General features: G+C 34.3%; 2 protein-coding genes across 5 annotated transcripts; both read right to left on the bottom strand.

Annotated features, from left to right (window-relative positions):
- Nucleotides 1-1,091: 1,091 nt before the first annotated feature.
- Nucleotides 1,092-5,189, bottom strand: LOC105775748 (serine/threonine-protein kinase BSK2). Its single transcript, XM_012598218.2, has 9 exons — nucleotides 4,887-5,189; nucleotides 4,440-4,790; nucleotides 4,172-4,305; nucleotides 3,416-3,521; nucleotides 3,141-3,226; nucleotides 2,222-2,407; nucleotides 1,958-2,116; nucleotides 1,732-1,845; nucleotides 1,092-1,389 (listed from the first exon to the last, which is right to left on the bottom strand). Exons 1-9 carry the CDS (start codon nucleotides 4,963-4,965, stop codon nucleotides 1,264-1,266), a joined length of 1,341 nt encoding a protein of 446 aa, XP_012453672.2. The 5' UTR covers nucleotides 4,966-5,189; the 3' UTR covers nucleotides 1,092-1,263.
- Nucleotides 5,190-7,930: 2,741 nt separating this feature from the next.
- Nucleotides 7,931-15,936, bottom strand: LOC105775749 (putative pentatricopeptide repeat-containing protein At4g17915). Of its 4 annotated transcripts, none has more exons than XM_052622085.1 (7): nucleotides 15,625-15,936; nucleotides 15,273-15,331; nucleotides 14,324-14,678; nucleotides 14,154-14,240; nucleotides 11,997-12,086; nucleotides 10,383-10,467; nucleotides 7,931-10,049 (listed from the first exon to the last, which is right to left on the bottom strand). In XM_052622085.1, exon 7 carries the CDS (start codon nucleotides 9,996-9,998, stop codon nucleotides 8,628-8,630), a length of 1,371 nt encoding a protein of 456 aa, XP_052478045.1. In that variant the 5' UTR covers nucleotides 9,999-10,049; nucleotides 10,383-10,467; nucleotides 11,997-12,086; nucleotides 14,154-14,240; nucleotides 14,324-14,678; nucleotides 15,273-15,331; nucleotides 15,625-15,936; the 3' UTR covers nucleotides 7,931-8,627. The 4 variants fall into 4 exon arrangements, with proteins under 4 accessions (XP_052478045.1, XP_052478044.1, XP_012453678.1 ...); XM_052622084.1 differs by having other exon boundaries at nucleotides 10,388-10,467; XM_012598224.2 differs by having other exon boundaries at nucleotides 10,388-10,464.
- Between the last annotated feature and the right edge of the window lie 587 nt (nucleotides 15,937-16,523).

Raw genomic sequence — 16,523 nt, 5'->3', positions numbered from 1 at the left:
TTCAGTAAACATGACATTTAAATATTGGTATTTGTAATTCTTTTTATTAATTTCCAAAGGTAAAATTTTAAGAATGGTTCCTATACTTATCAAAATATACGAATTTAGTCCTTCTAGCTCAAATTTAATCCCACTACTTTTCCATTTTGGACTTTTTTAGTCCTTAGTCCAGCCATTTCCCTCAAGTCTGCTAGATTTACTTACCTGGCTTTTTTTTAATTTACACATTATTTTATTTTTATGACTGGGTAATTACACGTTGGAATTCTAACAATAAAAAGGAGTATAAGTTGCAAAAGAAAACTAAAAACCTTGCTGTCAGGCTTTTTTTAATAAAATTACAAAATTATTTTATTTTTTATAACGGGGGCAAACAAATTGGAATAATTTTGACTGAGATTATCTGTTGGAGCGTGAAATTGTACAGTAGATTCAAAACTCATATAACCGTCCTATCTCTTAAACTTCTATATTGTTATTTTCCACTTGTGTTTTATTGTTCTTTCATTGAACTGTCAAAACTCAGAGTGGGAACAATTTTTGCTCTTACGGATCACAAAACAAGTTTCATATAACTACACCTATACACTTTAAATGAGTTCCCAAGCTTGCGAGATTCGTAGAATAAAACGGCAGGGGCAGCTGCACCCACCTCAATATCTTCATCCGCTCGTCAATGGCACTAAAACCCCTCATCCTTGTCTTCTAAGATAAAAGCATTTCACATCTCTATAATTGTGGCTTTGATCTTTTCTTGAGTGGCCCTGGTCAAGACGATGGAACCCATTTTATTCAGTAATGCCACATATCGAAAGAAAATTCATGTCATGGTTTTGGGGTTTAACCTTACAAAATTTAATACTATGAAGGATCAAAATGCTTTATTTCATACTACAGGGACAAAACGCATTTTTTTAGGGATTAGGTTCTCGGTTCTGGTGGTGCTGAGTTTGGTTCAGAATGCTACAAGGATCCAAACTCTCAACCAAAACTTGTTCAGAAAATCAGCAGCACCAGAACCAAATGTCTTTTTCCTACTCTATTTTATTCCATCATATTTAATATCCTTTACACATTTCTTTATGCCAAACTCTTTTTTTTTTGAAATAAAAAATAACAATACTGCTTGATTGCTGCTTAGACACGCCAACCATTCTGCTTCTTTGCCTCAAATGAGGCTCCATCATTAAGCATGTCCTGTGCATCGGTTTCCATTCCATGCTTGGAGAGAGCAAGAGCTTGCATGTAGAAGGCAGTGGGGCACTAGGGCAACCACACCTGAGCCTGCATGGCATCTCTCAAGGCAAGTTCTGGTTGGCCAATAATCAAGTATGAAAGGACTCTTCTCACAAATACAGTACCAGAAGGAACAGACATCATCGCTACCAACTGCATTCAAGGGGAAAACGTTAACTACCTTTAAAAACTGAAAACCCAGGTTGAAATTTGTTTACAAGCATGTAGAAAGGAAATGGAGGAACAAAGCAGATTGATCAAGCTAAAGCAATTCCGTAATACCCAAAACAATTATGTAGCTAAAGAAAATAAGTTGGACTCCAAACATGAAATATTAGCAGGTTAAACTCTCTTTTGGAGATTATTCAGAGGCCAATAAATATTTTCTAACAACTAGAATAAAAATTAAAATTAACTTATGTTTAATATAACATCCCAGTAAGCAAGCTTGTCAAATAGTAAACAAGTACAACACGTCCGCATGAAGAAAGTTACCTTTGAGTAGTAATCAATAGCATTTTTAAAATCTTTGTCTCTAAATGCAATATCTCCAAATTTCTTTGTATTCAGCATATCCTGAACCTGTTGTGTCCACTCTTGGAATGACAGCTTCACCAATCACACAGTGCCAGCATATTAAACCACAGAAGGGACAGACAAATGAAACTATGCATAGCCAGTTATTATGTGACATTGACAAAGTAAAATAGCCGTAACCCACCTCATTTTCTGCACCTTCTTCTTCTTTATAACCAGTTTTCAGTAAGATATCATGCACTGCAGTAAGATCCATCCTAGCACATGCCTTTCCAAGCGGGGAAATCATAGTTGGCAGCACCACTGGGGTTTTTGATAGACCCATTAGAATATGTGAGGCAACCTATGGAAAGCAAGGAACGTATTACTTCAGTAGGGTTTAAGATGCATCAATACATGATACTCTAAAATTGAAATGGCAGTGAGTTCAATGACTGGAAATTTTCACCTCCTGTTTTTGAAGAGGTGCCACTGCTGAATGGAGGAATTTGGTATCAGGTCGATCTCTAGCCTCATACTGAAGACATTTTGAAGCCAATTCAACCAATTCCCTGGCATCTTCATTAGCATATTGTCCTTCCAGGGAAGAATCCATTAACAACAATAAATTCTTCTCTCTTATCAAATCCAAGGCCTGGAGAATCAAGTCACATAATAGTTTCAAAATTGATGACATAAAATTTACAGATGTAGCTGTATCATACGTAAGTAAATGAGAACAAAGATCATAACAGATAAACAAGCAGAATATCAGCAGTCACCAAAAAAGAATACCAAAATAATCAAAACATAGAAGTCCCTGACTAATGCCTCCCCAGGGATAAACGAAAGGAACCACCATTCTTGAAACACTGCAGGACTCATCTATTGTGTGTATCTGTGTTTGTGGATATATATATATATATATATATATATATATAATACAAGACTTCTACTTTTAGTTCCTTGACCCATCTTATGGGACATTGATAAAGCTCAACATCATCTATAGAACAGTTCCATAATAGTACAGTGGATATTAAGGACTTCTATGTTAGGATATTCTGCACTCTGCCAAAATTTTACAGATCTTACTTGACTTTCTAAGCCTCCCAACAACAACTTCTCATGGAACCTAGCCAAACGGTAAATAAAACACTTACCAAAAGCCTCGGGTCCAACTAATTCTTAGTGCTTACATGTACAGAAAAATAACTGAATTCCAATGCCAGGAAGGATCAATTTTACATTAAAAAGTTGCAAAGAAACTCAAGATATACCCAAATTCTACCAGAACAGCAATTTTTCCTCACTAAGAACTTTGAGAGCAGTATTAGCAGGGAAATACAAAGAAAAGAACTAAATTTGGATAATAGAATGTATCATACATGGCTGGGAGGGATATGCTTTCCACTTAAGAGATCCAGGAGTACAGTTCCATAACTGTAGACCACACTTTCGGGGATGACCCTGCCTGAAGATTTTAACATTCAAATTATTTAGCAGTGAAAGAATATCAATTCAATAACTAAATCCCCTTCTTTTCAGAAGGCGTACGAAATGTATTTTCTTTCTTACTTCAAGATTAAAGAAGAAAACTAGTTTGTTGAATTTGAAAATCCTAGTTGTCCATAAGTGAATAATTGAAATCAGAAGCACATACCTGTCCTCAAAAATTCAGGAGGAGTATATGCCAAATTTGTACTGTAGCTTTTCCCATCTCGGCTATTTTTCATTAGTCCAAAACTAGATAACCGAGGATCACCTTCCTGGCATAAAATGAAATTAAAATTAGAAAAGAAACAGAAAAGCTAAATGCCAATGCTGGCAACTGATCTGCCTTCAGAGACAAGTCATAAACGTTGAGCACAATTTCAATCTATAATTTTACTTATGGAACATGGCTATTTAATATTTATGAAGATGGATCCTATATTCTAGTCTTCTCTAGTAGTCTATCCCACTGAAACAATTAATTTTGAGATCTCCAAAACCACAAAGCCCATGCCAGACTAGCAAGGCCAACCACTAAAATGAATGTCAAATGAGAATGTGGTTAACATTCAAAATGTAATGAAAACAAATGTGCCCAAATATCATAGACGAGTGCAAAATTAGCAGGAAAGGTTCTAGAACTGCTAAAGAGGTGCCGTTTTCTACCCATTTCAAAAAGAGCCGTCCCATGTCATACATAAATCTCCAAGAGCTTTAAATGTTGAATCACAAAGAATGTTGAAGCTAATGATCAATAATAAAACAAATATTCATCAATGTAGTAACAATAAACAAGATAACATTCAATCTCTTCATGAATCAGCCCTCATTTACTAAAGCAGTGGAAGCACGGAAAAGAAAGATATTATGGTGGAAAGGAAATTAGCAGAGGTAAGAAAAATATTGGGGTGGAAAGGGAATGTACCTCATCAAAAAGAACTCTGTAAGCATTTAAATCGTGATAAATTTTAAGGCCTTGAGCGTTGCAGTGCTCAAGGGCTTGAGCAATATGGTAAGCAACTCTAAGGCGCATTTCCCATGGTAAAGGCTGTTTTTCCCCTGCATTATTGATAGCAATTTTCATAAATACGCAATCAAAGGGAGTAAAGGAGGATGCCACTGTTTAATAGTAAAAAGAAAAGAAGGAAAATGTCAGAAAGGAGCAAAGGCAAAAATGAGGGGGAAAGACATACAATGGAAAAGATGCTTAGAGAGGGTATCATTAGGCATATACTCAGCGACCAACAAGCGCTCGTCCCCCTCGGCGCAACAGCCGATCAAATTGACCAACCTCTTGTGACGGAGGTTCCCAACCATAGCAGCTTCGTTAACAAACTGGTGAGGGTCGGGCCATGATTGCCTCGAGAATCGCTTAATGGCCACTACTCGATTGTTCTTAAGCTTCCCTCTGTACACCACATTGGGAGCCTTTTCTCCACTCTCTGACACAATGAGGTCAGTGCTGAATCCATTGGAAGCTGCCCGCAGCTCGGCGAGGCTGAACTCGTTGAATGCGGGCACCGCCTGCTGTTCCCCATTCCCATCTGATAAGTAAAAATAAATAAAGAGTCCATGGATGAAGGATAAATTATTTTATATTGTGTATGAAGAGAAGAAATGGGAAAGGAAAAGAAAATGACCTAGATCTGAGTTAGTTTGCGGCGGAGGAGGAGGTGGAGGAGGAAGCTGATGAGGGATTTTGGACTGGAAGCAGCCCATCACTCTACGTCTGGATTCCTCACGTCTAGTGAATCAGAAACTGCAACTAAAGGAGTAGAGAGTACAGTGAGTATAATTTCAGCTGCAACTTTACTTAGTGGAGGCACAACACAACTCGGTCACAACTCAGAAGACAGAAGAAAGAAAGTTGACTAGAAAAAGACTTGAACTAACGAATGAACGGCCTGAGCGTTCTAATTAGTGAAGTGAATGGTACTAGCTCTAGTTGCAGTTCTAGTTCTAGTTTTAGTACTTGGGATGCAAATATTCCAATTTTACATTTTTCTTTTTCTTTTCTCCAAACTTGGGATGTTAATGTAGAAACAAGACAGTTCCTGTAATTCTTTGTTCTGATCCTCGATTAAATTTTACCACTTAAGTAATGTTGGTTACATAGATTAAAATACACTAACATCAATGTATCTAAGTTTGTATTATTCTCCGATCGAGATAATATTTTTTTTAAATTTTATCGAGAATTTTAATGATCCAAGTAATAAATTTAAGAGTACAAGAATAACTTATTTGATTAAATGGTGAATGCCATTCCATCATTTACTTTAACCTCTAATCCTATTCCCTGCAGCTCTCCACACATTCTATCGTGATGATCTGACATTTCTTTCTTTCCTCTTTGTCCATCAGTAACAATATCCCTATAGGATATTATACTTTATTCATCCATCACGAAATAGACTCTACGTAAGAATGATTAAGGTAAAATATTTTGAGGATGACACTTCAAATGATATAAAGAGTAAGAGGTGGTAAAAAGAATAAGATTAAAACTCATATATTTTAATTTGATCCTATTTCATTAGACTGTACTTTTGAGCTTTAATGTACAATTGAATTAGTATATTATTTTCGACTTTAATCTATGATTTTTTTCCTAGATTAAATCTTAATGTTATTCATAATTTCGCAACATGTAATATGATATCACAATGATATCATCCAAGAAAAATTTAAAATCTTGCAAATTATAAAGTTTCTAAAAAATATTAAAATTTTGTAAAATGATAAAAATATTTTAAATAACTTACAAAATTTTACTACAAATTATATCATTTCTTCCAACTAGTATTATATCTCTTTTATACCAACAATATCATCATCATAATATTCATCACCATTACTATTATCATGTTTCGAATGTCTTGTAACACTTCATTCCCGACTCAATCGTCAAATCCAAACTATGAAATGTCACATTCGTTGTCGAGGCAATCATTACAACACAATATAACCATTTACATATGCTGATAAGTATATTATGCATTCAAAATATATTTTAAAATCATATCCAAATAATCTATGAGCTCACGAAAGTTCATAAGAAGACTTGAAATCGAATAAAGACCGAATTATAAAATGTATAAATATCGTGTTGACGTTGTATCAGATTGCGACCTATCTCCTTGACTTGTCCTCATCGTGATGTGTCACAACGTTGAGAGCTTGACATCGCGATGTGATCGTCTGATTTCAACAGGTCCAAATGGCACCAATTTATAACACCTAAATAAGCAATTCAATACCTCAATTCAACCATTTCAGCTAACAATACCATTCGCATACTTAATTCTAGCCTTTAGCATTATATATACATATACATTACAGATTCTTTATCCCAACTTTAATACATATGACAATTCCCACGTTTCAATTCATTTAAACCATTTCCATTCACTTATATCAATTTCATATATGTATTTAAACAACAAATAACTCTTCTTTTGAACTTCTTATCTCCTTTTATTACTTTTATAACAAGTTTGATTAAACAAAATTGAAGATAAACGGTTTTAACTACATTTCATTGCAAATCTGAAGAAACAAGGGCTTTGCAGCGCTATTTTCCCCTCTTGCAGACACTATGTTGAGGGTAACGCCCGTTACAAACGTGATTCCGAATCACAATGATGATGCGGGTATTTTGCAGCATGGTAGTTCCAAAATCCATTATGATTGTAACAATACGACCTTTACGTTGCATTGCGGCCACATTTTGATACTGTACACTCAACAACTACCTTAGGAAGCCCCATCTACCATATCTAAACCATCATAAATTTCCCAAACCTTAACCTGCATGATGGTACTCATTCCCACGACTTGTGCATCAAAATATTGTAACCCCAAAATTACAAAAATGCAGAAAGCCGTTGGCCTTGGGATCTTATCTTGGAGACCTTGACAAAAAATGTGTCGCCCAGGCGATACTGTGCATTATAACAAAACCAGCATTGAAGATTATTTCTTTGTTTCCAGAGGTTCCAGTATATTAAGCGAAAAACTGTAATCCATTCAAGATCATTTCCAATATCAATATAATTAACCAATAGCCATTCAGATAAGGCTAAGGAAAATAACCTGGACTGATGTCGCTGAGGCACGATTTTATTCCAAAAAAATTGTGCAATATGACAATTCTCTATACCAAGAATTACAGTCTTTTGTCCATTGCCGCATATAATGCAAATTGGATTGTTGACCATACCTCTCTTACAATGCTTGACATTAGATAATAGCTTATCTTGCATGGCAGTCCATAGAAACTGTTAAGGTCCTCTGATTTTCCACACTTGCGCCCATCGACCATCAGTTGGTTCCCATCAACAGGTTGCCAAAAAAAGCAGTGCATTTCCCAACAAAATAAAGTTAAATGACAAAGTTCCAATAATAACAAAAGAAAGTAATTGTTGCAAGAATGACTGATTAAAAAGAAACTAGAAGAATATAAAATAAAGAAGTATAGACTTATCAGAAAGTACACGTATAAATTGTAGAATGGTACAGTACTGAAAAAGAACCAGAATATTCAAATTCCAAAGATGGTAAGGTAAGAGATTCCAAAAACAAACAATTTCATCACATTGTAAATAACAAAATGAAATAATCAATTACAAGAATATAGCCACACGTATAGTTTAGTAAATCCTTTAAAATATGCATCAAGCTCTTTAAACGAACATTTTTTCCTTCATTTTTGTTTCCATCAAGATTGTAAATTGTCCACAGCACAAGAATTGTTTTATTTACATACATATAGATAAAGGGAAAAAAATGAATAATAAAGAAATAAGCCCTAGATACAAGGTTCGTCTACACACCCCCTAAAACGATGCCAGTTCCCTCATGCAACAAATCTTTAAGAGTATAAAATAACACCTAACTTCTTCGTTATGTCACAATAAGAATAAAAGATTTCACTTTTCAAAGGAAGTGATTCCTTACATGATTCCAATAGGGAAATTCTTCAAGAATTGAATTTTGGTAGGGAGAAAATGAAGTTAAATAATCCAGAAGCTAATCACGTAAAAAGCTTCTTAGATGAATCTCTTGTGAACATGCTACATAGCTCCTGAAGCTGGACTAGTGTTTCCAAGCAGTGCATATCTCTTCATCTGGTTTTATATGCAGGAAATACAGATACAGAGCATGCATTACACGGTAGATGCGGCTTGATTCAGAGTTGCTGATCTCTATCATGGCCTACAGGATTACCACCCCAAGAGAACCATTGAACTTGCAACAAAAAGAAACACATTATTTCAATCAGGACCTTGATCCAAAATGAATTATCCTTGATGGTAAATCAACTGAAGTACATAATCTTCCAACTTTTAACACTAAAATCAAAAATATTGACTAAATTATCAATGATTCAATATTCGAGCGATGCGAATCTTAGACTTCAGCCTTTTTGCTTCTCTAGGAAATCCAGAATAGCGAAGACCAAGCAAGACAGCTCGTTGAGCAGACTTCAGAATTTTCATGCCACTTCGTAAACAAGATAGCAAGATCTTGGCTGCAGAATGATACCTCCTGTCCCTGCAAAGGTTGTACACCAAAGAGGAGTAGGTAAAAGAATCTCTTACCTCCATTGATTTATAGACTTTGATTGCATCATTGATCTGACCAACTTTACACAACCCATCAACCAAACAGTTATATGCAACCAAGTTTGAATCAAAGCCCATCATATTCATATACTTCAAATGTTGTGCGGCCACCTCAACCTTACCTGCCTTGCACAATCCATCAATCATTATAGTGTGTGTATACTTATCACACTCCAACCCTTTCTTTTCTATCTCATCCAACAACTTATAGGCTTCTTCCAACTCACCAGTTTTACAGTACAAATTAATTAGCGTGTTATAAGATACTATATCAAGCTCGATACCAGTTTCAATCATGTCCACCATGAATTCAGTCGCCTGTTTCACCTTACCTATCTTAGTTAGAGCACCAATAACTGTACAATAAGCAAAACCATCAAATGTATACCCTTTACTCTTCATTTCCAACAATAGCTCAATTCCCTCTTCAAACTTCTTCTTTCTAAAGATGCATTTCAATACAGTAGTGTATGTTATGGCATTTGGAACATGGCCCGATTCCACTATTTCTTTAAGAACCCTCCTTGCTGACCCTAATCTACCAATCTTGCATAATCCACTAACAAGAATATTGTAAGTCAATAACTCTGGCACAAATCCATGACGCTGTAAGTTCCTAAACAACATAAAAGCATTCATTGTATACCCATTCTTGCAAAGACCATTCATCATAATATTAAAAGTAGCAATAGAAGGTGAATGCTCAGCAAGTATAATATCCTTAAAAACCCTATGGGCCTCATCTGGTTTTCCTAACTTGAAAAAGCCGTGCATCAAAATATTGTAACTCCAAACATCAGGGACTATGCCTCTTTCAATCATTTCGTCAAATAGATCACGAGACCGAGATATTTGGTGATTCCTAGTGGCACCAGCTATCAAAGAATTATATGAAATAATATCTGGGGTAACACCAGCTTCTCTCATTCGATGAAGAATGGCGTAACCAGCATCAATTCCAAAATGACAGTATGCATCAATCAATGTATTGTAAGTTACAACGTCAGGAAGCACTCCCAATCTTATACCATCGATAATAACTGATTCAGCTTTCTCCAAGTTATGGGCCTTACATAGTGAAGCTATGCAAACATTCAATAATCTAGTTGAAAATCTGTGAACCATTCTTCTTCTGCTTCTTTCTTTTTCCCAAGCACATTCCACAACAAAAAATGCCTGCCAAAAGGAGAAAGGATCTTTCTGAAAAATTATTATAATTAACTTTCTTTATAATGGTTTGGTGGTCAATTTCAGAATTGAACCAGTGGTTGAACTGATCAGATCACAAGTTCCCTGTCCAACGAGCCCAACCTAAAAAAAGAAAATTTCTGAAAAATAGGGAAAAGCAGAAAAATTTTGAAAAATCACCAATACTTCTCATTTCTTATCTTTCTTTTCAATTAATAACTTAACATTAACAAATATAACCACCCATGAACCGGAGAGGTCCTAAACATAAGCTAGTAGCTAAACAAAAAGGCAGCTGTTAAATGAAAAAAAGATCCAGACCTCACCTCGCCGGTGGTTGGCGGGGAGGAGCTCAGGGCTGACTGAGAGGCAAGAGCAGCTATAAGCTTTTGCTTTGCTCCTACTGCTGCAGGAAAAAATTATGCTTATTAGATTTTTGTTCTTTGTAAAATTCATTTCTTGTACATGGATTGAGCTGGGTAATTTAATTAAGTGGGATGGATGTTTATCTTTTAAAATTGGGCCGAGTTGTTAGTTTAGGGTTGGAGTTGGGTTTTTTTTTTCAATTTGGGCTCGATGAAACTAAACCCTAAAACATTAAAACCGGTTCAACAACAAAAACTCTTATTTTTAGCCACTCCAATTACTTATTTTTAGCAAAGAGAAGGAAAAAGAAATCGTTTACTTTGAAGAGGACTTATTTTTTACAAGAATTGTTACTCATCTTTCTAGTTTCAAGTTTAAAATACGTTTGATTTTTTCATCAATGCTTCTACTACTGTTTAAGCTAATTCATAGTTAATATTAAAATCTTTTTCACCAGGTTGTACTTCTTCCGTTTAATTCAAAGGCTTCACACTCATGTATCCACAAGAAATAGTTCACAATACTGTAACTTGATTTTTCTTATTTGTTGTAGCTCACATTCATGTTACATGTATTAAAAGGAAATCATATTATGAATGAGAAAAGCTTCATGTATAATGTAATCAACTTAAAATTTAAGATAGAATTAGGTAATAAATTTCAGCCTAATTAATCTTTTATAATTTAGACAACATTATTTTCATTATATGGAAAAAGTCATATTTTGAATCAATAACATTTAAAATCTGTTTCTTCAAAAATTATTATTATTAAAATTACAGAATTCTATAAAATTTATTAATTTAACAGCCAATTTGACTTTTTAAGTAAAATTATTAAAATATTATTTATCATATTATATATCGTTAATTTTAAAAACTTCCTTACATTTTCACAATTATAATTTATGTATTAGAGGGAAATCATATTATGAATGAGGAATATTTTACGTATAATGTAATTAACTTAAAATCTAAGATAGAATTAGACAATAAATTTCAGTCCAATTTGATTTTTATAATTAAGATAACATTATTTCCATTATAGGGAAAAATAATGTTTTGAATCAATAACATTTGTTTTAAATAAAATGTATTATGTGCATATTAGGGTAATTATAATTATTTAAATTTTATTTCTTCAAAACTTATACACACATATAGAAAGAATATATCAAAAGAATACATATACAAGCATTTCACAAATGCATGCAGGTAAATTTATATGGAAGATAGAATTATATCAAAATAATATTTACACAAATACACACATACAGATAGAAAGAAAGAAAGAAAGAATATATCAAAAGAAAATATATATTACACACAAACAGATAGAAAGAAAGAATATATCAAAATAATATATATATATGCACATTTCACTTACAGATGCATGCAAATATACCAAAAGAATATATACATACACATTTCACTTACAGATGCATGCAGCGAAATTTATATGGAGGGTGCCAAATAAAAATTAACGGCCATGCAGACAGGAAACAACAATAAAATAAAAAGTACACATCAACGTTATTCCAAACAAAAGCAAGAGATTGTAGAGAGATACCTTGGGTCGATATGAACGGCCAAGTCAATTGAAGGACCAATTGAAGCCCCCTTCAAACACGGTCAACGTCCTCAAAAGAGAGACCTTTTGCTACATAATTAACAATACCAAAACAAAAGATGAGTACATCACTCGAGCATTAGTTGGATTTTTTTAAAAATAAACCAATCGTAATATAATTCAAATACGAAACTTCTAATGAAAACTCTCACTGTAAGATCAAAAAGGCAAATATGTTCTTTATAAGGAAGAAAACAACAACACATAGTTAACATCTTCTAATGCAACACAATAACCATTCGTAACTACTTTGTAATATAAGAAAACCTCTTCGGTTCACTTACATCCCTAATTCCAACCATGCCATGCATTTAGATATTACCTGAATATTTCAATCAAAAGCCATTTCCAAACGATATACACACCAGCACACAAACAATCCCAACTAGGTTCATCGATGAGCTCAATTCAAAACTATTTTAAAGAAAATCTACCCAATCCTTACTGATGAAAGCAAGCAACTAGCAGTATGAAAAAAAAACATATATGCATACATGAATCATGCCAATCTCCACCATATGATCATGAAACCCAAAACCTCAAAAACCTTTTCAATACGCAAACCAGTTGAAACTCACCAATTCTTCAATTAATATCAATATTAACAAGTATCCCAATTAGATTAATATTTATTTTTTAAAACTGAAGTATAGATTTATTCAGAAAACTAAGAAACAGAATGTCACAACTCAAAAGGAATTAAAAAGACATGTGATTACCATCCAGAAAGATGCAGCAGACACACATCAATGGACTAGAGATGCAGAAAACAATTTACTAGATAAACTACCAGATAAACTCTACATGCGTCACAACTCCCAGCAGGTTCCTAGAACTAAAATCAAGCCAACACAGATGCAGAAACCAATTTACGAGAGATGCTTTGCATATTCAGCAAAACAAAAATGAATCACCAATGTAAAAGTGACGCTGAAGACAAATTCAACTAGACACTTAAATGGGCAATAGAAGAATCAAAACTTGTCTTCCTTAAATCTAATCTAAGAAGTATCTATCTTATTTTAATAAGGAAATACATCAATCTACAAGTCTAGAAAAGCTTAAAAATTCACAGGACTAGTAAAGCTAAGAAAAGCATAAATGAAAAATGATAATGTCTCTTTTAATGGCCTTATTATGTTAAGATATAATTCTAGGACATCCAAGCCTCTTTCATCTCTTTTTTTAAAAGGAAAAAGAGATCTTTACTGACCAAAAAAGAGGCTCAAATACAACATAAGCAGCACCAAGACCAATTATACCACTACCAGTGAACTCAGCAAACAAACAAGAGACCAGAGAAAGGACACATGCGGAACGGTAAAGGACATACATAAGGCAAGTAGAACACCTATCCTATCAGATTGTTGTTTCAAAACACACCATGAAGGGGCAAAGACCTCCCAGTCCTATTAAGGAGCAGCCTTAAAAAGCCCTAAAGCGAAGTAGGTCTACTTCAATGGAACTGTTAAATCCTACTTCCCAGAATCTGCCATTGTACAGTCACAAATTATTTAAACGTTGAGTAATTTACATTGGGTAGCCTATTACAACTCTTCCCTATCAAATCCCTGTCTAAGGTAAGGGCATAAAGCATAATGGAAGCAGTAAATCCTACTTCAGAAAAGCATAGGATTTTACATTATGTAGCTTATGACTATTCTTCCCTATCAGATTAGCACAGTCATGTCGGGTTTTGTTCAAAATGAAAGGAAAATTGATTTACTAACCTTGAAAAGGGCATTGCATTTTTAATAAAAATAAATGAAATCTCACCCAACATAGCGATGGATTCATGATCTATATTAAATTAGAATGTTAGCTTCAATAATTATCAAACAGCAATTGGATGAGGTAATAATTATCAAACCATTGGTCAAAGATAATTTTTATATCCGGTTTAAGGTAGCCCAAAACAAACAATCAAAAGAAAAAATGTTATTCAGAACCAGAAGGCACTGAGAAATCAACTAAGACAACAAATGAAGAAGAAATTGATTATGACATTGTTACTTTAGAAGATATATCCAAAACAGATAAAAGAACAGACATATAAACTACAAGGAAACAGATTAGAAGATGAGATAGGTTTATCACCTTACCACAACCTTCATGTGGGAAAATAAAATCTTTCTCCACTGTGAATAAGAAAGTGTGTTCAGTTTTGAACTGTTCAAAAATTTCCTGCAGTATAAGAAAAAGTATATCGCATTAATAACCAGCAAGAAGCACTATACTTATCTGCAAATAAATAACAAAATAACAACCACAAATGAAGCACGTTCAAGGTGAACTCAAGCACTTCATAGTCCCAACTCCCAAGCAAAGAATAAATCAGATCTGCTTCATTATGTGCCAGTAATTGTTGAAGATCCAAAACTTTCCTTGTTGCATCAAAAGTAGGAAGATCTACACAAGATACATTCCCACAACCCTCCCAGTGACAAACATGTTGTCTCTCTCCATGAATGTGCAAAAGCTTTCTCAGAGCACCAGCATCAATAAAGGTTTTTCCACAGCCTTCGTAGCTGCAAAGAAAATGAACTTCAGTAGTAGGCCCTGGTTCAGCTTTTGGTGCTTCAGGCTCTTTCTCCTTCTCCTTCAATTTATTTAATGTGTTCCCTAAACAAAACAGTTGGATGAGGAAGGATAGGCCGGGCAAATCTATAAAGAAGAAAATGACAAAAAAAAAAGTGCTAATCCTTCCACATCAACTCCCTGGGGCCTGAAAACAACCCAGTCTTTAGTTAAAATGAATTTATAAAACCAAAAACACAAGGCATGGTATCTTTTAGACCTAGAATGTAATGAAAATACAGTGAAGGGAATCTTAAAAAAGGACAGAAAAAAAAGGCATTGTGAAAAGAACTAGGGCATATTTCCATCACGAAATAAATAGACTGTTTAATTCCCCAAACTACGAGTACTTCAAGATCATTTAAAAAGCAAAAAACTCTGCTTTTCTCTAAACTCCCTCACAATACATAATGTTAAGAAGTTTGCGGTAATCCCTCTGTTTACATTCTCAAGGTCACACAGGCGGTAAAGCTTTTGTTTAGGCAATTCATACTTTTCCTACGAAAATGAAATGAAGATGAATAGCAATTACAGTGAGTATAAAAGGAAAGAAAGACCCCAAATATATTGGGATTAAGACTAGGTTTCCCAGTTTTGCATCAGACAAAAGAAATACATAGCAAAAAGAGAATAACTCACCGTTCAGCCACTTCAAAATCATGCACTTTCCGCCAGTTGCGACAACATCTTCAGGGACCCTAGAAGAAATTAGGTCAGGTCATTGACATTATGTATAATACAAAGCAACACAAGGCCCTGGTATTGAGAAGTTGAGCACAAAACCATGCCAAAATATTCGTTCAAAAATCCAATCTGCATTTATGCTAGAACTAAGGCAAATTAAGCATATTTTACTTCAAAAAGAAGGCTCATAGATTAATCAAGCAAAGAAAAAATTTACTTAAAAATAAATTAATCAGTGGCAAAAAGTACCGAAGGAATAAATTCGAAAAAAGCAATGAAAATTCTGAAAAGAAGATGTTTAACTTACCATTCTTTGAACCATTTAACAGCGGGAGCCTCGGAATTGAGAATGGGACGTCTCTCGAATAGAGGAGAGGACCGCTGGCCTTTGATCGGAGGTACCACGCCGGACAGTGTGGAGGCGGCGACGGCTATGGTTTGTTATGAAAGGAGAAGAGAGGAGAAACAGAATAGAAAAAGAAGAGAGGAAAAAAGATTAGGAAAGGGCAAAAGAGACGAAAGAACCAGGAAAAGAAACGTGAGAGAGAGGATGAATTTCGTCTCACGTTTGGAAAAGTAGTCACTTTGCCTCAGATTTAATTTTACTCTCGTAGGACTGCCTTGTACATTTTAGTCACGCAAACAAGTTAACCGTAAAGTAATCACCTTGTAATAAAATATTAAAACATAATTTAAAATAAATAAAAGTAATTATTTTTTGTAGAATATGCTATTATTTATTTTGTAAACGCAAAATAATTAATAGTGTTGAAAGCAGCTGTTGCAAACTTCAGGTATACCATCATGATCCGAAAATGAAAGAGTTTTAAGTAAAATTATAAGCTCAAAATTAATTTGAAAAGAAAAAAAAAACCATTTTCTGGGCGTTCAACAAACTGCTCATCAGCTTATGTTGGAATGGAAACAGAGGGCAAATATGGTTGGTGGCTTTTATTCTGAAATCAATTACTAATGAAACTTTGTGGTTGCAGGCAGTAAACTTCTCATCAGAAGACCGTTTAACAAGCAAACTAATCATTGCAAGATTATCATTTGTGAAGCTGCTAGATATAAGCATCACTTCATGTACTACATGGAGCAGAGACAGATCAATAAGGCGCATATTAAGCAGTGAAGAAGTAACAATCCACTGGAAGCTAAAGCTCCTAATGCATGATATTAATGCCACGAAGACTCAATTTCAGC

The sequence above is a fragment of the Gossypium raimondii genome, chromosome 10 (assembly GCF_025698545.1).
Source record: "Gossypium raimondii isolate GPD5lz chromosome 10, ASM2569854v1, whole genome shotgun sequence".
NCBI lineage: Eukaryota > Viridiplantae > Streptophyta > Magnoliopsida > Malvales > Malvaceae > Gossypium > Gossypium raimondii.
Note: the sequence above shows the minus strand (reverse complement) of the source record. Positions and strands in the feature narration are given on the sequence as shown.